Raw genomic sequence first — 25,006 nt, 5'->3', positions numbered from 1 at the left:
CTTGGGCGCAATCCTATCCATGCTTTTTACTCGAGAGTAAGCGTTACGGAGCGCGGTAACAGCCTGTTTCTGAGTAAACTGCCCAGGGTCGGGCTGTAACGCTCTTTTCTTGGGAGTAAGTCCCACTGACGTCAGCGGGGCTTACTTCCCAGTAAACCTGCATCGGCTGTAATCCCCTTTAAGCAGGGCTCCGATTCTGCCGGCAACCGAAATAAATAAATAAAATGGGGTTTACTTCCAAGGAAGGATTGCCGCCTGATTTAGGAGTTTTGGCCCATTGGACTCAGTGGGATTTACATCTGAATAAACACGCGGACAAGATCAGAGCTGCGTGCTACACATACATTTACTTATTCTACTTCCATACCGCCCAATAGCCGAAGGTCTCTGGGCGGTTCACGACACTGCATACTAGGATCGGGTTTGCGTCGACTCAGCCCTCCATCCTTCCGAGGTCGGTAAAACGAGCACCCAGCTTGCTGGGGGAAAGGTAGCCACGACTGGGGAAGGCCACGGCAAACCACCCCGCTACAGTCTGCCTTGAACACGCCAGGGGAAGCGGCGTCCCTGTAGGAGTCAGCGATGACTCGGTGCTCGCAGGGGAGGAACCTTTCCTTTTTTTCCTTTGCATGCTAACTTCTGTAAATGTGCCTTGAAATCGATTGCATAAGAAAGCCGGCTCTGTGTTTGCATATATTTGCACTGATCCGCGCAGCGCAATGTGTGATTTTCTACACTTTGTTGTTGTAATTGCATATCGACTGCGTGCTTTGCAAACTCTCAGCACTCCCTTTCAGCATTTTTTGCAACCCATCTTTGGGTCGGCAAACAAACCACCCAGACTCCACGTGGGCCGGAACGAAAAACCAAGCGGAACTGTCGCACTCGGGGGTCGGGTTTCCCAGCCACGCGGGAGGACGGTCGCACGTTGCCGCCGGAAATGGGCGGGAGGGCCCAGCGTTTGAACAGAATCGGAAGTTGTTCGGAATACACGGTCATGCGCACGCGCATCTCTCCCCCTCCTATTTGGTGGCCGGTGTCTCGAAAACATGAAGCTCCTGACACACAACATGCTCACTTCTCACGTGCGGGGAGTGCGGCCCGGTGGAGGATTCCCTCTTCGTATCCAGGTAACGGGGTTTTCCAGAGACCGCGCCCTCTTCACTCTACAGTGGAAGGGCTAAAGACTGAGGATTTTAGCTAATGGGGAGTGACCTTCCTCCCACCCCCACTAGAATTTGTTTCTTGGGGTGCCCCATAATATTGATAATCAATATTTAGTGGTTTATGTATAGTGGTTTCTCTGCACAGCCCATCCATTAGCTCAACAACAACCCTGCAGAGTAGACCATTATTACTACGTTTATCTCTCTTTAACCAGCTCAATGCAACATACTTGATTCCTCCAACCCCTCTATTTTTTATCCACCCAACAACCCTGTGAGGTAGGTTAGGCCAAGGAACGGTGACTGGCCCTAGGTCACCCAATGAGTTTCATAGCTGAGTAGGACTTTTAACCTGGCGTCTTGCCAGCCTTAGGTTGCAGGAGTCCTGCCAGAGCATGCCTAGTTCTGCATCCTGTTTCCCATAGTAGCCAACCAAATGCCTCTGAGACGCCCCAAAGCAGAACATGAGAGCCATAGCCCCATCCCACTGTTGTTCTCTAGCAACTGGTATTTGGAGGCATGCTGCCTCTGATCCTGGAAGCAGCTTATAGCCATTTGCTTTGTTAGCTGACCCCAGGTTCTAGCATGAGAGAGGAAGCAAAATGTTTTCCTCTTCATTTTCTCTATGCCATGCATAATTTATAAACCTGTCTTATTTGCCATTTTGTCCTAAGCTAAACCCCTCAAATGTTTTAACTTTTCCTGATAGGGGAAGTTGCTCTGGCCCCTTGGTCGCTTCTGTTGCCCTTTTCTGCACCTTCTCCACCTCTGTAATGCCATTTTTGAGGTGCAGCAACCAACACTGTACACAGTATTCTAACTGTGATCTCATCATAGATTTCTGAAGAGGCATTACAATATTGGAAGTTTTATTTTTATCCCTTTCCAAACGATACTATCATGTAATTCATAGCTGATGGACATTTTCATTGAGTTATCCACACGATGCCAGTTAATATTAATTATCTCTGAGATCTTTGGTATAATGAACTTTTGCATTTGGATCTTTTAAGTTTCTGATAAAGTTAAATTACCGATTTGGGTACATCTTCTAGTAACATTGAGTTTCAGAACCAAAACCGAAAATGCATCAAAACCAAAAAGCTGAAATAACAAATGTTTAAGTTGAATAAACTGCCAACAAGCACTCTGTGATAAATCAAACTCTGCTTTTAATGTGTCAAAGGTTTTAAAAGCGGTTGATCCAAAGTGGTAATATTATGGGAGGCCCACTTCCCCCCCACACATACAAAATAAAAAAGATTTGCAAGCTATTGTAAACTAGGGGTCTCCCACAAATTTAGTTTTTCATGGGTAAAGAGATCAAACCAATACTTACGACCAAATACTTTCTCTATATATCTTTCAGCATTAAATGCTGGTGATACATTGGATCCCTGAACAAATAAGGAACCTACCAACTGCCAAGGTTTCATGGAGCTGCCAAGCTCAACTTTCAAGCTGAGCCCAAAGAGCAATTGAATGCCAAGACTCTCTATTTCATCCTGTAACAGAAGCTAAAATATATGCTATATGATAAGCTTGGAAATTGGAAGATTAAACCCACCTTCCCCTATAGGGAATAGCAATATGCGTACTGAAAATCCAGGAGGGTGTACTTGCCAAAGAACATTATTAAATAACATATAGACTCTCAAACTAACAAGAAGGTATAACATTAGGAAGACTTCTTGTTGGCTGGGGAATGCTGGGAGTTGTAGGACTTTTTTCTGTCTAAACAGGAATAGGATTGCACCCTTTGTAAGCTTATGGCTAAAATGGAATTTTGAACCTGGGACTTCACATAAAGGGGTCCTCCATTGTCATTCTCTCTTCTCCTCCCCAAGCCCTCTCTGTCTCACTTATGGGGGAGCAGGGGGAGGATAGATTTGATCTTAGTTCTTTGTCCCAAGTTTGTTCTTTCTCCATTTTCTCCCAACAGGCCACAGAGGTGAAGGTGAACAATGTAGACTTCAACCCAGAGTTCACTGCCCGGATGGTTCCCAAAGTGGAATGGGGAGCTCTGGTGGAGGCAGCTGAGAGTGTGAGTCATTGCCTAATAATGGTGGTAGGGCAGGGTAGAGAAGAAGAAAAGGTACGATCTAAGAACGTAAGAAGAGCCCTAGTGGATCAGACCAAAGGCCTGTCTAGTCCAGCTTTCTGTTCATACAGTGGCCATCCAGCTGTCCCAATGGGAAGCCCACAAGCAGGACATGAACACAATAGCACCCTCTTGTTTGTCTTCCCCAGCAACTGGTGTACGTAGGCATCCTGCCTCTGATACTGGAGGTAGTATAGAGCCATCATGACGAGTAACCACTGATAGGTGGATCCTCCATGAATTTGTTTCTTCTTGCTCTCCTGCAACTGATTGCTGTTAATGTTTTTTTTGTATTTTTTGATATTTTAGTGGTGTGTTTTGTTCTTTCATTTGCTATAAGCTGCCTGGGAATTTACACATTGAAGGGTGGGTTTATTCTTAAGTAGAGAGCCAGTGTGGTATAATGGTTAGAGTGCTGGAATGGGACTTGAAAGCCTGGGTTTAAGTCCCCACTCAGCTATGAAGCTCACTGGGTGGCTTTGGGCCAGTCACTGACTCTCAGCCTAACCCACCTCATAGGACTGTTGTGAGGATAAAATGGAGAAGAGGAAGATCATGTAGAATAAATGTAACAAATCAATAAAATAAATCAGCAAACTTTTATTGAGAGTACCAGACGGTTGGTGTAACACCTTTATACATCCAATACAGGAATGATGATGTTTTTTGGTTAAGGGCCACATTCCCTCGGGGATAATCTATCAAGGGCTGCATGTCAGCTATGGGCAAAAATGATACAATCGGTCCTATTCTGCACCCCTTTTGCAGTTGGGTCACCGCTCGGACTTGCCCTCAGAACTCACCCCCGGCTATGAGACCAATGAGGATTTTCTTCGAAAAGTGCATCATGTGTTGATGGAGGTAACAGACTCTCTTCTTTGCCCTTGATTCCCCCTTCTGACCACAGAAACTTCTCTTCAAGCAAAGAGGTTGTAGCTACCTGTTACTCTTCTACAAATAGAATCTAGCTGCTTTTTTTTAGTGCTATAGTGTCCATCTTTTCTCTTGCTCCTGCCATTCCTGTTTTCAACCCCCAAAGCGAGCTCTTTCTCCCTCTACCCGCTGCTCATTTTATGTTTCTTCTTTTGCAGGTAGAGGTGATAGAAGGTGTACTGAAATGCCCGGATACTGGGCGTGAGTTTCCCATCACGAAGGGCATCCCCAACATGTTGTTAAGCGAAGAAGAGTCATGAGGCTGCTTGTGTTGAAGGAACTTTGTGAGAAGTGAGACTTGGGTGACCCGTTCCTGTGGAAGGGCAAACCCCTTTATTTTTTCTGTTGGGGGAGGAGATGTTCTGAACATGTTCCAGGTTCTTGTCTCTGCATGTGTGTAAATAAATGTCGGTTCTTAGAAAGTGGAAAGAAGCATTGGTTAAACTGTGCAGGATTTCTCTGCTGTCATTCACATCTGCTGTTTTGATCTCTTTTGCTTCTCAATCTTACCTTTAAGTGTTTTTTCCCCCCCCCCAGGACTGCTGTTACCCACTCCCCTACCCTGTCCAAGATGGAAGAGCAAGTTTAACCATGCTGGGAAATAAGTTTGTGGAGCAGGGATGGGCAACCAGCAGCTTTTGACCCGAGCCTCACTAAGTGCTGGCTTTGGTCCTGTCCACTGCTGGCATGTGGCCTGAAAGATTACCCCAGAAAGAATTGAGTCCTCCAGAGGAAAAAAAAACCCAGTATCCCACCCCTGTCATAGAGCCCTGAGGTCACAGAATGGACTGCACCATTTTAGATGGGGCGGGGGGAATGCTGTTCTTGAATGCTCCCCAATATTTTTTTTAATAAAAAATAACAAACTGAGCTCATAAGAACATGAGAGCCATACTGGATCAGACCAAGGGTCCATCTAGTCTAGCATTCTATGCACACAGTGGCCAACCAGCTGTTGACGGGAGACCCACAAGCAAGACCATGAGTGCAACAGCATCTTCCCACTCATGTTCCCCAGCACCTGGTGTACATAGGCATCCTGCCCCCAATACTCGAGGTAGCATATAACCATCAGGACTAGTAGCCATTGTTGCCTTATCCTCCAGGAAATTGTCCAATCCCCTTTTAAAGCCATCACATCTTCTGGTAGGGAATTCCAGAGTTTAACTATGTGCTGTGTGAAGACATCTTTCCTTTTATCCAGTCCTGAATCTCCCATCAGTCATCCTCATGGGGTGACCCCTTTGGGTTCTAGTATTATGAGAGAGGGAGAAAAATGTCTCCCTATCCACATTTTCTACACCATGCTTCAGTGCATATACCGCTCTATCATGTCTCCCCTCACAAGTAGAAAACTAGCACAGCAGCAAAGAAAGATCCTAGGTCGGGTGGGGAACCCCTGGCCATCCAGATGCTGTTGGACTACACCACCTATTGTCTTTTACTATTGGCTGGGGCTGGTGGGAGTTGCAGACAATTATCTGGGAGGGGCAGAGGTTCCCTAGCCCCTTCTTTGGCTCTAACGGCTATCTCCCTGATGGGCTAGGGGTCTGGGTTTTTTAGGTGTGTGTTTTTTCATCTATGGCAGATTGAAAAAAGCCTTCCTCACCTGCAGCCTTAAGTGGCATAGTCCTCTGCTGCCCGATGCTGCTGATTTCTGTGGGTGACAGGCGAATAGTACTCTGAAAGCCTGATGTTCTGTCCCATCGCCGCTAGATTCTTAGCCTCTAGGAGGAGGTAAATTTCTTGTTCTGACCTGTTTTCACAGCATTCTCAGTGACTACCAGTACACTCTGGATTGTAGAAGAATGAGATTACCAAATTTCAGATTTAAGAGGCAACATAGAAGGAGATGAATAGCTTTGCTAGGCCAGGGAGTAGCACCTGCTATTCCTGTTGCACATGTGGCGGGGGTGGGGGATGGCAGTAGACCAAAGCCCCTAGACCAACCTTCCCCAACTTGGTACCCTCCAGGTGTGTTGGACTCCCATCCAACTCCCATCATTCCCAGCGAACACAGCCAGCGGAGGGCAGCAAGCTGGGGAAGACCACACTAGAGTAGTCTGGCAAAACTGGGAGATTCTTTCCCCAGCCCCATGGCACCCATGCAAGAAGACGACAGACAGTAAGTGTTTTCTTTAGGCTGCAGCAGCCTTTTTTAATTTGTTCGGTAATAGAGCTCTCTATGAATGTGTATATGTAGCCGCCTATACACAAATCAGAGGTATTTATAGTATGTACACACACATAATTTAATACAAAAAAAAAAACAACCTCCAACGTCTCCTTTGCCACCTTCCTCCCCTCTCCCCAACAAGGCAAGGGAGGCTGCAGCCCTGCCCTTGGGGGAAGTGAGCCAGAAACGGGGTAGATCTCTTTTTTTCCTGCAACAAATATACAGTAAAATATATTGCTATATACACGGCTCTCAGCTTTACGCCATGCAGCCTCCCTCTTGGTTTAGCAGGTAGGAAGGGAACTGAGGGAAGATGGGAGGAGGTGTTTTTATTGCTTTGGACAGAAGATGGTGTTGGCTTGATTGGTCTGGTGGGGGGGGGGGAGATATGAAATCACACCTGAAAAAAAGCATAATTGCCTTTTTAACTATTGCTACAAGGGAATTAAGTGAAGAAACTTTGCCAGATGGAGCACTAAAGGCCCTGCCTTTCCCATCTCCAGGGGCTGACTCCATCGTCACAGCCACACACCCCCCTCCCCAAATGTTAAGGCAGGCTCCATGCAAAGCACAACATAAGACACAACCCCACCCCCACAATTCTTTTTTATTGCTTAAAAGTGATAATGCAACGTTCCTCAAGGGAGGCCGCCTTGGTGGGGGAGGGGGGAAGAATGTGGGGGAAACGCCCCTCCGCTGAGAGATGCCCAATGAAGACTCAGAAGAGAGAAGGAAAGAAGGCAAAAAGTGTCATGGGCCTTCTCCCCTGCCTCCTCCTCCATCCCAAATCTCTCTCCCTTATTATGCCTAGAGGCATAAAGCTATGAGGCTATTCTTTACACCCCCGTTAAGGTGCGCTTGGTCGGGCCCAGCCCAGGGACACACAGAAGGTGGAGTTTGGGGGTGGGGGGAGGGGCTGTCCAGAGATATGAACAGCACAATGGAAGTTTGACATCTCTGCTCTCCACCGCACACCCATCAGTAGCTATATCCTGGGGCAAGAACACACAACTCCGCCCCCGTCCCCACCCCACACGCACACCCCAGTACCTATTCCTTCACGCCACGCTAATCCAATATGGCTTCCAGGCTAGAGCTACAGTAGCTAATACCCCTCCCCAAGTTAATAAATTAAAAGTATGGCTTCCAGTGTGAATGTCAAAACGTTCTCCATCTCCCTCCCTCCCTCCCTCCCTCCCCACCCCCTGTGTCAGTCCCACCCTTTACATCCGGGAAGGTTTGGCGCTCTGGTTTGAAGCTGCTCTCTGCTTTGCCTCTCCAGTGGGTCCATTTCCTTGATGTTGGCCTCAGTGTGAAGCAATGGGCAATTATTACGTTTGCATACATTGAAATGCATTTAACATTACGCAGATGAGCAGTGGCAAGGATTCAGAGGGATGGGGAAACCAGGCCTCTGTCTGTTTCACCCCCACCCAACCCCTGATCATCTGCGCCATGCCCTGGCTTCCCCCCATGCCCTAAATCCTGCCCCCTCCAGACTAATCATTCAGTCCATCATGGCCTCCAGCATCTCCAGGAAAAGCTTGTGCATGGGCACTTTGCCCTCCAGTTTGAGGCTGTAGAAGTGGTGGAGGACACGGGTGGCCGTCTGGCGCAGCAGGGGCAGAGTGAGGAGGAGGCGTCCAGCCCGGCGGGGTTCCTCCGGGCGTCGCGATGCTTCGTATTCCAGCAGCGCCTCATGAAGCACATCCCGGAGCCGCTGCACAGCCGCCATGTCCTCGATATGCACAGAGTCTGGAGAAGATTGGGATGGCAGGCGGGGTGCGTGGAGAGAAATGCATGCAACACCACAGTGATTAGATATTTAGGGCCCCCTTAATTTGACAGGAGAGTCCCAAACCAGAAGCCCCCCACCACAAGGCAAGAACCCCCTGCCAAAGTTAATCCTCGTGCTCCAGACTAGGGTGAGCTCTAGGCTCCAAACAAAAGCACCTCAAAACCCTGGCTTTTATTCTATTTACTGAAACGTTTCTATACCGCTCTTCAGCAGAGGTTTCCAGGGCAGCTTACCAAATTGAAGGTTAAAAACATCACCCAAACAAAACACAATGACAAAAGAATAAACATCATCAGCAAATGACCAAAAACAGCAATTAAACTGCAGCGTAAAACCAAGATCAAACCATTTTTAAAAGGCTAGTGAATTTAAAACAACAAATGTTTTTGTCTAGAACCAGGAATAGAAGCCTGGCTGGCTGGCAAGCCTCACTCCCAAGCACATTCAAGAGATGGGGCTCCACAGCTAAAGATTTCCTCTCTGTGGTTGTCCTGGGCCTCAGACAGATGGGTGCACCTACGGGGTGTATTGGCAGATGACCTCAGTGCAGAGGTAGGTTGAGGTGAGAGCAGGCGCTCCTTTAGGTAGCTCAAAAAAGTGAGCCAAGCCACATATGGAAAAATTGCAGAGCCCTATTGATCTATTGGGATGGGGGAATATCCAAAAATTACAGTAGGGTAATACATTTCATTAGGATGAACTGGAACCTCACAAAGCATGGTAGGGAAAGGGAAGCTCATAAGTCATACATTCTATGGCGGAGGTAGGCCTGAAAGGGAATGCTATTGAAGGAACTGAAGTCAGTGCGAAAGAGCAAAGAAAACTGGGTTGGATCCAGATTGAAGCTGAATCAACTGTGCCAGTAGAAATGGACTTCCCTGTCCTTCCCACAGCAGCCCATCCAACCCCTTGAAGCCCTTCTGAATGGGGGAAGCTGCAGTGTGTGTGTGTGTGTGTGTGTGTGTGTGTGTGTGTGTGTGTAAGAGGGAGCATCCCCAAACGTCAGGCAGAGGGACCTTTTGCAAGCAGAGCCCTTCATGATCCAGTCCCATGGGCTTAATGTTTTTTAATGTATTAGTTTCAATAAAACAATAAATTGCAATGCAATTAAAAAGAAAAAGCGCCCACCGTTTTGCTTTGGAGCCAGAGAAACTTGCCACACGTCCACCAGTTTACACTCAAGCCAGGAAAATATTTCAGAAAATGAAAGTGGCCACCAAGAGCAATAAGATTGACAAGGAAGGGAACTACAGAAATCCTGTGCTCTCTGACTTTTTTGCTCAGTATGTGACTTCATTGTTATCCTTGCTCGGCAATCATCCCAGTGCCTGAATGCTGGAAGGTGTGGACAGAATCCTGATGGGATGTTATTTTGCCTTTGAACTCCGTAAGTAGTTTGCGATTTGCATTGTTTAAATAAAAGGTGAATATCCAGGGAAGGAGCCTGAAATATCAGGACATGGGGCACTGGCCTCTGAAAGATGCAGACCCCAGAGATCAAGAAGCAGTCGAGTAAAAACCACAAAGCAGGGCAAGTAAAACACATTTTAAAGGGGTACTTATGCTGAGCTGTACAGTTCTGAGATTATTTAGAATATCCCTGTCTGGTTTTTATTGGCTTAACATGTTCATTTTTTATACTGTATGGATTTTGTTAACTGTCTTGGGGTTTCTTTTAATTTCTTTGAAGAGAACAACAAGATTTATTTATTTTTTAAAGAAATAAATACGATCAGTAACTAGCTCTCCTGCTTTTTAGGCCAACTTGTTTCCAAATGGAAGCATTTGAGCATAAGGGCAAAAGCCTATGAGGCTAGAAAGGAGTTGAGACTTCTTAGCTTAGGGGGGAAAAGAGAAGACTAAGAGAGGACATGACTGAAGCTTCTAAAATGAAGCATGATGGGGAGAATGTGGATAGAGAGAAGTTCTCCTCCCTTTCTCATAATACTTGGGGTTGTCCAATAAGAGGATTGATTGGAGAGTCAGAAAGTAACTTCAAATACTGCCTAATAAGTTATGGAACTCAGTGCTACCAGATGTGGCAATGTTCACTAGCTAGCTAGGTAGTTTTAAAATGGGTTTAAACAAATCCATGGAGGGTAGATGTGATTAGCCATGATGCCTGTATGGGACATCAAGAATCAGAAGTAGCATAAGAACATAAGAGCAGCCCTGCTGGATCAGACAAAAGGTCAATCTAGTCCAGCATTCTGTTCACACAGTAGCCAGCCAGCTGCCATGGGAAACCTACAAACAAGACCTGAGTGCAACACCACCCTCCTGCCCATGTTCCCCAGTAACTGGCGTGCATAAGCAGACTGCCTCTGATACTGGAGGGAGCATATAGCCATCAGGCCTAGTAGCCATTGGTAGCCTTCTCCTCGAGGAATCTGTCCAACCCCCTTTTAAATCCATCCAAATTGGTGGCTGTCACTACGTCTTGTGGTAACAAATTCCATAGTTTAACTCTGTGCTGTGTGAAGAGGTCCTTCCTTTGATCTGTCCTGAATCTCCCACCAATCAGCTTTATGGGGTGACTCCACTGAGTTCTAGGATTATGAGAGAGGGAGAAAAATGCCTCTCAAAGCAGCTGACTGGCAGCATAAGCAGAAGTGTGCTATTGCCTCATGTCCTGCTTGTGGAATTCATGGGGCACTTGGCCCCGGTGGGAAGCAGAATGTGGAACAAGATGGATTTTTTATCTGATCCAGCAGGACTTTTTGTTTTTCAGCAGGGCCCATTCCAAGTTTGTGCAGGCCCTCACCAAGGTGGGCCCTCTCTTAAATCAGTGTACCCCCCCCACCATTTTGAATTTCCCACAAAGCGATACAACTGCCTTCCTCAACCTGGTGCCCTCCAGATGTGTTGGACTACAACTCCCAGCATGCCCAGCCAACACATCTGGAGGGCACCTGGTTGGGGAAGGCTTATGTAAGGCACTTGGAGGCACTGTAGGAAATGTAAAAGGGCAGCTGGCTAGCAGACCAAGCTGCCCACTACGCAGGGCGAGGGGTGAGCCCTGCTGGGGCATTAGCAGCTGCCCAGGGATACTGAGTATTGACGTCCTTGAGCCATTCTTCATCCTGTACACTGCACCATCACTTTTGGGAACCCCCTTCCCAACCCGCATGCAGCCACGACGGGGACTCACCCGAGTTGGCAAGCGCCAAGGCCTTAAGGAGCACATACTCCTCGCGCTCCAGGCGCAGGGCCCGGTACTTGCGCACAAGCTGCAGGACTACCCCACTGAGCTCCAGCAGCCCCGCCGTCCGTGCCGCCTCCTCATCAAGGGCGAAGTCTTCCGCAAAGACGATCTCGTCGTCACAGGGCAATGAGCGCCAGGCTACCCCCAGCAGCAAAACCTCCAGCCATACGCTCTGCAGCACAGACATCTGGTCTGCCAAGGACAGTGCTGGAAATCCTGCACCAGGGAGTAGAGAACAAGAAATAAAAAGGATGAAGGAGGGATTCATTCAGGATCGTCTACACGCAACTAACTGCCTGGGGCGAACGTGAATCGTCTCCAAGCAACCAAGAGTGGGGGCTTGGAAATGATGTTTCGTTTCTTCTTTTGTGGCCACGGGTGTTTAAAATAGGTGTGCGTGTGCAGATCCTTGGATGGATGGATGAATGGATGGAAGGATAAAATGTAGGAAATTAATAATAAGAGCAGCACATTGAGAAAAAACTGGGGAGGCTACATTGTGCTTTTTGTAGTGTGGGAGAGATGAGGTGGAGGGGTGTGTGGTTAAAAGGGGTAGGTGTAGCATTAGGAGGCTGTGTGGTCCAGTGGACAGTTAAGCAGGACCTGGGTTTGAGTCCCACCTTGCCACAGGCCCACGTATGTATTGATATACCACCCTTCAACAAAGATCTCAGCACAGTTGCTAAAACTGGAAACATGAGGCAATAACTACAGTTCAATATAAAAACAAGAAATAAAAAAGTAGCTGCAAGCGTCAGGAAGACAAAATTCTAAGAGGTTTTAGAAGGCCTAGCAGAATAAAAAGCACCAGAAAGTGAGTAGCTTAGGAGCCAGGCAAGCCTCCTGGAGAGTTTCCCATGGAGGGTGCCACAACTGAGAATTCACTGTCCCATGGTGCACCCCCCTCATTTCAGATGGCAGCAGCAGCAGTGACACTTGAAGTGGGGAGAGCAAAAGCACATTGCCAGATGACCACAGCACACAGGCAGACCAATATGGGAACAGGTGTTTCTTTTGGATTCCTGGGTCCCAAGCCATGTAAGGCTTCATAGGTAAGCCCCAGCACAGGGGTGCTGAACTTCTTTCAGCTTGAGGGCTGAATTCAATTTCAGAGAAGCAATTTGGGGGCCGCCTTCCAGTGGTGGGCAGGGCAGAATGCAAAACAGGCAGGGCCAAAACACCAAAAAACCCAGGCTATTTTAGTCTAAAGCTCTTCCTGCTAGTCGCTAAGCCTTAGGAGAGGCGTTTCAACCTTTTAGAACTGGGCGGGAAAATGGCACAAAAACCTGGAAACCACCGAACGATCAGTGGTTGGGGGAAGGGGTGTGACCACCTGGAGTACCCAGGAGGGTGTGAGGTTCGACGCCCCTGCCCCAGCACCTCGCAATGAGCTCGGAAACGCACTGGAAGCCAACAGGGCTTTGAACAGTGTTAAAATATGTTCCCAATGACCCAAGGGATGCGGCCCCGGGCAACTTCCTCTCTCACCTGGTATGTTTTTGGCCCAGCCGATGATAACCACGATCTCCCGGTCAGCCAGGTCACACAAAGTGCTGGCTGCCTTGGCGGGGCCATCTGGAAGCGCAGGGTCAGGCATGGCGTACAGTTTCTCGGGCTCTGCCACCAGCAAATGCGACACCATGGTGTTCATTGGAGCTGGGGGGGGGGGGGACACAAAGGAGAAAGCAAGGTAAGTGTCAGGAGGGGGCCATATGGCCCACATCCCACATCGCCATGTCTCCCCACTCCTTTCTCCCCATATGGTAAAGTGTCCACAAACAGTGTAGGCTGGTGGCTCTAATGTCAGTGCAGCACTGCATCCGCTCTGGGTTTCAATCAGAACCAGTCAGAACTCTAAAGGAGCTATCTAAGGTGACATCGGAGCCACCAGCCTCCACTGCCCACAAATTCACTTATCACCACAGTCAGCGACTAGACTGACAAGTGGGCCAGCGCAGGACACACGGCCAAGTTTCTCCCACTTTTGCTCATTTGCTGTCACTCTTAGCTATAAAGCCGTCAGGGTAAGAGCCATTTTCCACAGTGAGAAAAATCATATGGTACAACCTTCCTGGACTGTACCACTTAAGTATGTACATGCATGCATTGCAGGGAGAGGTGGAATCATATGATTGGATGTTCCACCAGGATTAAACAACAACAACCAACTCCCTACTTGGGGAAAGTTCGCATATCAAAGAGGCACATTTTGGCTTAACTTTCTCTCTGAAATGCTCTTTTCTGATGTACAGGCCATCTGTTATATATAGAGGAGTATTTAATCACGCAACACCCCTCCCCCTGCGCTCTGAATTGTACAGGCCCAGGAGGGCTGTGCCACGTGTTTCTTTTCCTGAATGTGTAGATATAATTAAAAAAAAAAAAACTTTCAATCTTGGCCTACGCTCTCTTCTTCCTCCCGGGGTTGCGCCAGCCAGGTTGCCATGGCAATGGGCAACTTAAGGAACCATATCCTGGGGAAAATCTTATGCAACCCTCTCTCTCTCTCTCAATCTCTCTGGCTTGCTATCTGCCCCTTTCCTGGCTGCCTGTGGCAAGTAAACATTGCATCCAGGTAGCCAGGCAAGTCTCCCACTGTCAGAAGAGAGCCATATGGTTTCTCAACAGCCGCTCTTTAAGGTTAGAAGTGACATGAAGGAAGTCCAGCCTCAACAGGGCAGAAGGTTGCATGTTGGCCTCTCTTTCTTCTTCACAGCTCCCAGCCTCTGAGGCCCATGTGGTTCTTGAGGCGATGGAGCACAGCCAAGGAGATGTTCCATTTTGGGTCATGTCCCAGGTCCCTTATCCCCAAACTCTGGACGAGAATTTGGGTTTGGAGGCGCACCTCACACCTTCATCACCACTCACCTGGTTTCTTGGCGGTTGCCGTGGCGATCTGCGGGGTGACGAAGGCGCTGGGATAGGTGGCACCCTCCACCTCAGGCCGGCGCTTGTACTTCTGGCGGCCTCCTCGCACCCGGTCTAGACGTACCCCTGAAGGGGGGGGGCGGTATAATGGAAGGAGGAAATATCTCGGTCAATCGCTAAGCAACGCCATCTCACATGTACTTTTTCAAAAGGCGGGTGACTGGCCTTAACTCTGCCAAAGGGTTCATACCCTGAAGTCCTTGCTTCCCAAAAAAGCTCTTACCCAGAAGTCCTTTCTTCCCAAAAAAGCTCCTACCCAGAAGTCCTTGCTTGGTAGAACGGGAGCCCTTTCTCCATATGTTGAGAGATAGGGGAGCTTCTGTTGGGGATTTGGGTGCTCTCCTTAAGATCTGTGAGATTTAGTCTTCTGTGATCTCTGCCATCTGGCGGTTTATGCTTGATAGTAACTTAGCCAGAAGTTTGTGAGTTAACTTCCTGAGCTAATTTGACATCGGTACATGGCAGTAATAGGACCTTTAGGCCTTGCTTCACCATAAAACCTCCAGAAGAAGTCGTCATCCTTGCTTGGCTGTGATACTATGGTGGAGAGGGAAAAGGCCTTCTCCTTATGCCCACAGAATTCATACTCTCTTAAGAATTCAGCCTGTTTCAAGGCAACTGCTTTTGAACACAACTCGAGGTGCTGGTTTTGATTTATATTTTCCTTTTGTCACACACTCCTTCACCAAAAGAGTCTTCCTAGGCCCATTAAGGTCAACTGCTCAATGTCTGCTTTGTTGTATGAAGTGAGGTCACAGCCTTGGACCCCCAGACGTTGTTGTATTACAATTCCCATCATTCTCAACCATTGGCCATGCTGGCTGCGGCTGATGGGACTTGTAATCCCAAAATGTTTGTTAAAGAGGCCTTGAATTTTTGGAACGGCAAGGATAACTATCTACTTTGGGCCATAAGAAAGAATTTTCAATTGATTCATCACTCGCCATTTTACTGATTATTCAATTGTATTTACATAAACCCACATGTTACCAAAACCTCAATGTAGGTGCCTTGTTTCAGTTATTTGAGAGAAAAAGTTGAAATCTGTCGAAGAGAATTTATGTCTCTTGTTAAAACACCACTTGTTAAAATAAAAGGCTCATCTCGAATATTTTCCTTTTTTCATTCCCTGTGACACTAACATATCAGAAACACAAGAGTTTCAAAAAACATACAGATTTATTACTGTATTTTTAATCTGTCCAATAAGAGACATTCTGTGTCCTTAACTTGTAGCCTGAGAAGGTATCAGGGGCTGCATTCCAGTGGTGGGTGGGTCTGAAGGCAAAAGGGGCAGGGGCCAAACTACAAAAAAAGACCAGCATATTTTAACTTAAAGCTCTTCCTGGCTGTAAGGAAGCCTTAGGAGAGGCATTTCAACCTTTTAGAATGGGGGGAAACTGCACAAAAGCCAGGAAACCACCAAACAATTGGCAGTCAGGGGAAAAGGAGTACAGCCAGGGAAAGGTGGCATGGTCATCTGGGAAACCCCGAAGGGCCAAATTCAGACCCTAGGTGGGCTGAATGAAGTTCAACACTCCTATGCAAAGCCATACCTTCCTTGAGCATGCCCACGCGGAGGCACTTGGTGAAACGACATGCCTGGCACGCCTTCCGGCGCCGCTTAGTTATCTCGCACTCATTGGTGGCTGGGCAACTGTACTCAATGCTGCCTAAGAGAGGAAGACACAGGGAGACACAGAGATCAAGGGTTACACAGCCTAAAGAGAGGTAGCCATGTTAGCCTATTGCAGCAAAAACACCTAAGAGTCCTGTAGCACCTTAAAGAACAACACATTTATTACAGCAGAAGCCCATGCAAACTGGGGCAAAATAATATTCCCAGCTTCACATATATATTGATGGGAGTTCTAAGCTGGTAGGGACTGATCAGGAAAGGGTTCTTGGGGTCGTAGCGGATAGCTCAATGAAAGCATCAGAAGGATGTGGCAGTTGTGAAAAAGGTGAATTCCATGTTGGGATTCATTTGGAAAAGAATCAAAAATAAAGCTGCCAATACCAGTGTGGTAGTACTGGCAGAGCCAGTGTTGGACTGGGGCTTGGGAGATTCAGGTTCTAGTCCCCACTCAGTCATGAAGTTTACTGGGTGACTTTGGGCCAGTCACTGACTCTCAGCCTAGCCTACCTCACAGGTTTTTGTTCTGAGGATAAAATGGAGAGGAGGAGGATCATGCTAGCTGAGATGACATCTGGAGATCCCAGAAGTTGTCCAATGCAGCTTTATAGGAATAGTGTGTAGAGTTCCGGTTGCCACGCCTCAAAAAGGGTATTGTATTATTTATTTCTTTATTTATTACATTTATATCCCGCCTTTTTTCCTCTTTGAAGAACCCAAGGTGGCGTAAATAATCCTCCTCCTCCTCTCCCTTTTAGCCTCACAACAACAACCCTGTGAGGTAGGCTGGGCTGAGAGTCTGTGACTGGCCTAAAGTCACCCAGTGAGTTTCCATGGCCAAGCGGGGACTAGAACCCAGATCTCCTGGCTCCCAGTCAACACTCTAGCAGCTCCCAAACGAGGAAAGTTATAATGTCTGGGGCTTTTTAACTTAGAAAAAAGGCAAGTAAAAGGGAACATGGTAGAAGCGAATAAAATTACGCCTGCTGTGGAGAAAGTGGATAGGAAGAAACTTTTCTCCCTCGCTCATCATACTGAAATCTTGGGTCATCCAATGAAACAGAACAGCAGGAGATTCAGGACAGACAAAAGGAAGAACTTCTTCACAGAGCTCATAGTTAAACTATGAAATTCGTTACAAGATGCAGTGATGGTTGCCACCTTCTACGGCTTTAAAAAGGGGATTAGACAAATTCATGGAGGATAAGGGCATAATTTTATGCATGTTTAGACAGAAAAAAAGTCCTTCAACTCCTAGCATTCCCCAGCCAGCATGCTGGGAGTTGCAGGATTTTTTTTCTGTCTAACCATGCATAGGATTGTGCCCTAAGGATATCGATGGCTACTAGTCATTGATCTATGCCAAATGGTGTTCATGGGGAAAGGCGCATGGCCATCTGGGAAACCCTGGAAGGATGGATCGGGCCCCTGGTTCTGCGTTTCTGCACCCTTCTTTTAATTACTAGTTACTGCAGAGGAAGACAGCAAAGAAGAAGGCTATTGCTGTCATGGCTTCCTGACAGACTTCTTGGCTGGCCACTGTTGGGAACAGAATGCTGGGGCAAAATGGACCTTTGGTTGGGTTCAGCAGGTCTCTTCTTCTGCTCATATCACAGCTGCCCTTATTCAGCCCTATGGAACAGATTGAGGAAGCAGATAGGCAGTAGGGTCCAAGATTGACACAATTTAAGGAAGTACTTCTTTGCATAACACATAATTAACTTATGGAATTCCCCTGCCACAAGATGAGGCAAGAGTGCTTTCGCTAAGATGGCTTTTTCTTGTCCTTTTTTTTTACGAAAAAGATAAATTCATGGAGGAAGAAAGGTTTACTAACATTCAAGCCTGTAGCTGGACATTTTGTGGCAAGGGCCTAAAGAAGTAGGGAATCACTGAAGAACATGCAGACCCTAAATTCAGATAGTCTAATACATTTCTCAATGTATTAGAGCCTATCTCAAGGAGCACCTCTAGCAACACCGGACAGGCCACTCAACAAGGTCAGCCTCAGATGGCCTTCCCTCTGTCCCATCAGCCAGGACAGCTAGGCTGGTGAGGACGAGGGAGAGGGCCTTCTCTGTGGTGGCCCCCACTCTGTGGAACTCCCTCCCTGGGAAACTCTGCCTTGCCCCCTCTTTAATGAGCTTCTGCCATGCATTGAAAACTTGGTTGTTCAGGCAGACTTTTGGGGTAGGTTAGGGTATTTTTAAACAATGTTTTAATGTATAATTTTACTGTTTTAAATTGTACTGTTGTACATTGCCCAGAGTGGCCGGGTGACCGGCCAGATGGGCGATTAAGGAATTTAATAATAAATAAATATAAATAAATAAATAACGTTTAGGGTGCAATCTAGACAGAAAAAAGTCCTTCAACTCCCAGCATCCCTCCAACCAGCCATGCTAGCCTGGGCATGCTGGGACCTGTAGGACTTTTTTCTCTCTAAACATGCATGGGATTGCATCCTTAACGGCATTAAATTGTATTATTTCTCAGTATCTGTGTAAAATACTGCCTGCGCACTTTTCCTTATTATACCTCCACAAGTAAAAGTAGAGGTGGGGAACCTCTTTCAGCTGGAGAGTGAATTCAATTTCAGAGAAGCTTTCAGGGGCCGCAATACAGTGGTGGGTGGGGAGGAAGGCAAAAGGGGTGTGGCCAAAAATTCCAGCCTATTTTAGCTTAAAGCTCTTACTGCTAGTAACTAAGCCTTAGGAGAGGCATTTCAAGCTTTTAGAATTGGGGGGCGGGAGTGGGGATAACATGTAAAAGCTGGAAAATCAGCAAGAGATCAGCAGACAGAGAAAGGGGTGTGGCCATATGGGAGACCCCAGGAGCGCTGGATTTGCTTCGCAGGCCTAAGGTTCCTCACCCCTAAGTAAAAGGGACTAGAGACTTGTATTTGTTTTTTGTTTTTTGTTTTTTTTACAAAAAATGACAACAGAACATTTAGGAAAGGAGCCTGGAATATCCCAGATGGGAAGTGGGGCCCTCAGCACACCCCATGGAATCAGCCCTGTTGACATCTATTCCCTTTAATACCTAAACGCAGCCTTCCCCGACCTGGTGCCCTCCAGATGTGTTGGACTACAAGTTCCATCATCCCCCAGCCAGCCCTGGAATGTCTACATTCAGAGGCAGTGTACCACTGAAGCTAAACAACAGAGAAAGTGAGCATCCCAGAGATGTTCGGCTGGCTATTGTCATCACTTGCGGCAAACAGACGTCACTCCGGAAAAGGCATCACTCGTGGTAATCTGCAAGGTGGTGTGTGGACGTACCTTGGATGGTTCGCTTGAAGAATGCTTTGCAGGCCTCGCAGGAGGCCACGCCGTAGTGGTACCCTGAGGCAACGTCCCCGCACACCAGGCACAGCCGCTTGGGCATGGAGCTCAGCATGTACTTCCCTCGCCCTGGCGGCTCATCCGGGTCGTCGTCATGGCGGCGACGGGAAGCTCCTGTCCCAGGAGGCAGTGCTCCCGCAGTCTCGAGCTCTTGGGGAGCCCCGCTGGCGCTGGTGTCGGACGATCCGCTTGGGCTGTGCTGGGCGAGGCTGTCTGGGGAGGCCGGCTCCGTCTTGATGAAGAATTCTGCTCGGCGTTCCCGGGACGACATGGCTGGAAGGAGCTGCAGGAAGGGGAAGAGAAGAATAAACAAAACCTTAGACTGGGTGCTGTGAGAAGAGCAATGATAACAGAAACGTCCTTGGCAGAAGGCTGTGTTGGGGTGAGGGGAACCAATGGAGGAACCTTTCACTCAGACTCAGAGCTAAGTGCCAAGGGTAGGCATGCTTGGGCACCTGCTGAGGGCCCACATCCCAGCAGGGGCCCACTGACAAGAGCCCCTGGAGTTGCTCCTCCTCTTCACCATCGCAACCTGTTTCACGTGCCTCTCGCTCTGGCCCAGACAACAGTGGTGATGAGAAGGAGGAGCAACAGATGCCACGGCCTACTTGGTCACGGGCTCTTTGCCTGTCATGCAAGCAAATGGTAGCCCTGATGAGGAAGAGGAACAACAGTAGCCAGAAACCATGGCAGTAAAAAGGTAGACTCACTACGGGAGGGGGCCCATTGAGGGTGTCTCTTCCAAGGGCCCTTAAAGATCTGGCGCCAGGACTGCTCAGACTGAGAAAAGTCATTGATCCATCCCGAATGGCGGAAGATAGCTTTCCACCCACGTCTTTAAAAACTTATTTGCTTCCATATATTCATGGCATTAAAATAGAAAAGAAAAAAAACACCACTCTTCAGTCTTATAAAATTAAAGGTGGCGGTTAAAGTTGAATTTTTTAAAAAAATGATGTGTACCCATTTCTCAACCAGAATGGCCTGGGGACCACAATCATGAACAGGATTTGGGGTGGTCACAAGGAACGGAGCGCCACATCACCCCAAATCTTGCCCAGCCAATCAGGGCTTTTGCATGTGTGTGTCACAAATCCACCAGCCGATCAGAGATCAGTGTAGAGCTTTTGAGGCCGGGCCAACTTAGCTGACCAGGGAAAGGATCATAGTGCTAATTGATCAGTGGAACTGGGGCAGGCCGCAGGGAGGCGACAACCCCACACTATCTGTCAACCTGAGTTTAGGGGGGCAGAGGCTACCTCTCTAGCTTGCCAGGCCACCTTTGGCGATCACCTTATTGACAAAGGCATGCAACTGTAGAACTAGGCCTCAATCCCCACTGGCCAATCTGGGGAGCCGTACCCCCAGCGCATCATGGGAGGCAGGATTGTAGAAACTCCCAGCTCTATGACTTGCTCCATGAAGTCAGGGCAAGGCAAGGCACTGCTTTTGGGCCGCGGCCAAATTCACACAGGCTGAGAGACAGATGTTCCCCCCAAACTCCCCCCAAAATTTACAACGTTTTGGCACCCTCCCGTGTGGGGTCTGGCATCCCCCTTGGGGTGCATTCTGCCATGTAGGCCTAGGCACCCCTCTCCCCTCAATCCTGTTAACCCCCGACTCCCCTGTCCCCGGCTGCTGGCAGGGCCTCCAGCTACCAGAATCCTGCCACGAGACCGGAACGGCCTCAAGGTCACTCCAGGGAGATACAATCGAGCACCCTGGCAGGACTGGAGGTGGCATCGAAGGCAATGCACCCTCGCTGCCTCCCATCCCGTCACTTCTCTGCTGCCGACTTTGGATGCAGCAACATCCTGGGAGTTTGCAAGTTAAATGTAAACAGCCATAGGACGGGAATAGCCTCTTGGCTCAGCAACCTGCCATCTCTCTTCTCTCCCCCGCCCCCCACCACTACAATGCAATGAAGATTATACACTTACACCACCATGAATTGCCTCCCTCCACAAACACACCTTAGGTTTAGGATCCAATCCCCTGACTGAAGGTCTCCCCGCATTACCAGCCAGAAACTTATGTTAAGACCATGGTAAGAGTGTGTGTGTCTTGTTTCTGTAGCATCTCCTTTAGAATTTGGGAAAGGAGTAAAAGCTATCACTGAGAAACACTTTAAATACCGCACATTGGAACGACTATCCCTGCCGTGCAGGGTAGGTAGGGATTACAATATTAAGAAATCATAAGGCTAGTAATATTTCTTAAGCATCTGCAATTAGTTATTTGGCATTAGCAAGTTTGGTCCCATGACCCGAGCTAACCAGAAAAGCTCCCAGTCAGAGATAATATCCTACGACAATGTATTTAAGTTCATGCGTCGCAAGGGACGCATTATCTCGCGCTGTCCTGTAGCTTGACCCACAAGCTTCTCTTCCCCACTTTTGCCAGGACAGTCTGAGGACCTTTGTCCCCTTTGCATCGGTGTCTCATCCCTTACCCAATCAGGAATGAGACTAGAATTTACGCAAGAGGAAGAAGGGAGGGGGGATGTGAGACAGACAGGGGGCCTCAGCGACACTGTCCAACTTTCTCCCACCCCATCACACACCCCTAGCTAACAAAAGCTGTCTGGAAAAGTGTATGCATGTCTAATAGTTAAACTTTCTCCTGTTCCCTGGTGGAAAGGGGATCAGCACAAAACACCCACACAGACTCTCAGAAATATGATTCAGGGCAGCTGTCAAGATCCGACATGCTGCCCCAACCCGTGCATGTTTATACATTATCCCCCTGCATGGCATGTGGTCAGGTTTCCATCAGACTCTTCCAGGGATAATTTCTCCAGCAAAGCCTGTGCCTGTGACCTTTGACCCCCCTGCAGCTCACTTCTGCCACACTCTAAGACAACTCCCCTGCTCACCATGGACCACAGTGCCCCCTAGCGGCCCAGCAATTTTGCCAATTGAGCAAAAGAGAAGGGGCACTCCTATTTGAGCCTCTTCTGTTCACATGTGCCCTGGTGCACTGGAGTTTGCTGTGCATGTACGAGTGCTTCCTGCTCCATGGCTGAGAAATGTTAATCAGGGGACACAGATGTGTCTGTAAAAGTGCTCAGACTTTTCCACTGGCCTGGCCATAGTATGTCCATGTGTGGCAGTGACAATATTAGTACACTCTTCTTGCATGCAGGCACACACAAAAGCATTCTCCCTCTTTCCACATCTGTGCCCTCGCACACCCACATCGAGCATTCCTGGGTATCTACCCATACCCATGCAAGCATGCGGGTCCTGTCGTGGCACCGCATGACCATAATCATGCACCTCGGTTGCGCCAAACACCAGCAATGCGCTCGCACAAGCAAGCCACTCGTCCTCTGGACGCCTGTGCAAGCGCCTGCACCCCCTGCCGCACGTACAGGAGCGCCACTTTGCCCTGCACCATCGACAGGACTGCGAGAACGTCCACATGAGCGCACTGTTGTCTCGTCTCCCTGCCTACATATTTTTCCACGATTTGTGTACATGGACACATAAACCTTGGCATCCGTATGTCTGGCAATAGATGTGTGTATACGTCTGCCTCTATCCGTCTCTGAGATGGGGGGGGGGGCGCCGATGCGTCTGTGTGAGGCCGCCCCCTGCAAGTCTGCTCCCAAGAGGGGGCATCACTGTGTCCCCCCCTCCAGTGCCGCTTGCCCGCTGCCTACCTGCCCTCCTCGCTTCTAGATCCGCTACTCTTCCCCTGCAACACTGTTCTCCCCCGCCTCTCCCCCAACACCAGTCACATGGAGCCAGGTTGGGGTGCGGGGGGGGTGCGGTGATCAGCACCCCCCACCCGACGATGGCACTGACTGACCTTGGTAGCAGACAAGGGCTCGGGCTGCTGCTGCTGCAGCTGCTGCTCGCGCGTCCGGGCGGGGGGCGCCTCAGTGGCCCCGCGCGCCGGGGACCGGCCGAGCCATAGGCTGGGGCTGCGCGCTCGCTCCTCGCTCCGGCTGTAGGACACAAAAGGACATCGCAACCCACTTCCTACTCGGCTTCCTCCAGCTGGCGGGGGCGGGCCTTGGGTAATGAATATGCAGAGCAGGGGGCGGGACCCCCGGCCCACATGGCCCCCGCCCCTCCCCATGGAGGCGCTCGCGCGCGCACGAGCTCGCCAAGGCGCCGCGCTGGGAAGAAGGGGCCGCGCTATTGTGGGGCGCTGGAGGGGAGCCAGGAGGAGGAGACTGTGGGGCGTGCGAAGGAGGGACATGTCAGGCCTTTAAAGACCCAGTCACTCACCCGTGGGAGCCGAGCGTGCGGGCGGTGAAGGAGAGTCGGGTGTGCCCTCCTTCTCAAGGTCATCCCGGAAATAGAGCGAACGAATGAATGAATGAAGAAATAAATTAGCTAAATGCGGATGCAATCGACATAACAGCAGCAACACTAAGCTAACGTTTAGGTGCTAAATGGAACCTCCCTATCTAGACCCAATCTACATAATAATAATAAATAATAATTCTAAATGGAACCTCCATATGTAGATGCAGTCTACATTATTATTCTAAATGGAATCTCCCTAACTAGATGTAGTCTACGTAATCATCGTCAAAAGTCTAAATGGATTGTCCATATCCAGATGCTGCAGTCGTCATCATCATCACAACTAAATGGAACTTCCATATCCAAATGCAGTCTACCTCTGAATAGCAGATGCCAGGGACAGATGAAAGAAGACCAGCAGCACCTTCATGTCCTGCTTGGGAGTTTTCCACAAGTACCTGGAGGGCCACTGTTTGAATGAGATCATCTGACCCAGTAAAAGCAATTTAGGACACAATCCTATGCATGTTTTGACAGAAAAAAGTCCTACAACTCCCAGCATCCCTCAGCCATGTTAGTATTTCTGCTAACCTTGAGCTTCCCCCTAAGCCCACTGATACCACCCTCTCATGCACAGTTGGTGCTGTTTTGGCGACATAAGGATTTGCACTGTCCACTGTCAGTACATAGGATTATTAATATCAATAAGACCACCCTTGAAATCTCATATGTGCCATAAACTCACGTTGCCTTAAACCACAATTCTCATAGCCTCAGACTCTCATCTGCTATATGAGGATAATAATCCTGGCCTATCTTTCAGGGGTGCTGAAATGGTTCCTGAGACAGCTAATATAAAACTATTTAAATACTCCGGGAAAACTGCTACTTAAATCTATAATAATAAAAGACAGTGTGTGTCTGTCAGTACCAGAGCTCAAAGACAATGGAACCTAGACATCTGAAATTAGGCATGCATACTAAGCAGACACTAGGGGTGTGCACCTCAGCTTTATTTGGCTTTTAAAAGGCATTAATTAATCAATTAATTAATTTCAATGTGCATTTGAGGCCTGCAGGACCATCTTTAGTCACAAGGTGGCAGACTTCCATAACTAGCACATAGCTTTGCAGTAGATACAGTTTGAAAGGGGGGGGGTGTTCTGAGGGACAGAGTTATACAGCTGCCCCCTCCCACCTGCTGTGAGACAGCCCCCCTCGGGGGAATGAGTGGACATACCCTCCCTCAGGGGGCTACAGGGGTGCACCATCGGAGGAGTCATAGCAGCAGTGCCAACAGGTGTGGCTTCACTCAGACAGGGCGGGCACAAGGTATCGTAAGAACATAAGAAGAGCCCTGCTGGATCAGACCAAGGTCCATCTAGTCCAGCATTCCATTCACACAGTGGCCGACCAGCTGCCCACAGGAAACCCACAACCAGGAGATGAGTGCAACAGCA

General features: G+C 48.6%; 2 protein-coding genes across 2 annotated transcripts; one reads left to right on the top strand and one right to left on the bottom strand.

Moving 5' to 3' along the window:
* Positions 1-967: 967 nt before the first annotated feature.
* TRMT112 (tRNA methyltransferase activator subunit 11-2) lies at positions 968-6,614 on the top strand. The gene is made up of 4 exons (XM_084823703.1): positions 968-1,130; positions 3,109-3,210; positions 4,036-4,128; positions 4,359-6,614. The coding sequence occupies exons 1-4, from the start codon at positions 1,050-1,052 to the stop codon at positions 4,458-4,460; spliced, it is 378 nt and encodes a 125-aa protein (XP_084679829.1). The 5' UTR covers positions 968-1,049; the 3' UTR covers positions 4,461-6,614.
* ESRRA (estrogen related receptor alpha) lies at positions 6,331-23,360 on the bottom strand. The gene is made up of 7 exons (XM_084823702.1): positions 23,101-23,360; positions 19,225-19,570; positions 15,864-15,980; positions 14,248-14,373; positions 12,868-13,035; positions 11,326-11,595; positions 6,331-8,131 (listed from the first exon to the last, which is right to left on the bottom strand). The coding sequence occupies exons 2-7, from the start codon at positions 19,556-19,558 to the stop codon at positions 7,884-7,886; spliced, it is 1,263 nt and encodes a 420-aa protein (XP_084679828.1). The 5' UTR covers positions 19,559-19,570; positions 23,101-23,360; the 3' UTR covers positions 6,331-7,883.
* Between the last annotated feature and the right edge of the window lie 1,646 nt (positions 23,361-25,006).

The sequence above is a fragment of the Heloderma suspectum genome, chromosome 17, assembly GCF_057233095.1.
Source record: "Heloderma suspectum isolate Gila_16-S chromosome 17, 16-S_ref, whole genome shotgun sequence".
Lineage (NCBI taxonomy): Eukaryota > Metazoa > Chordata > Lepidosauria > Squamata > Helodermatidae > Heloderma > Heloderma suspectum.
Note: the sequence above shows the minus strand (reverse complement) of the source record. Positions and strands in the feature narration are given on the sequence as shown.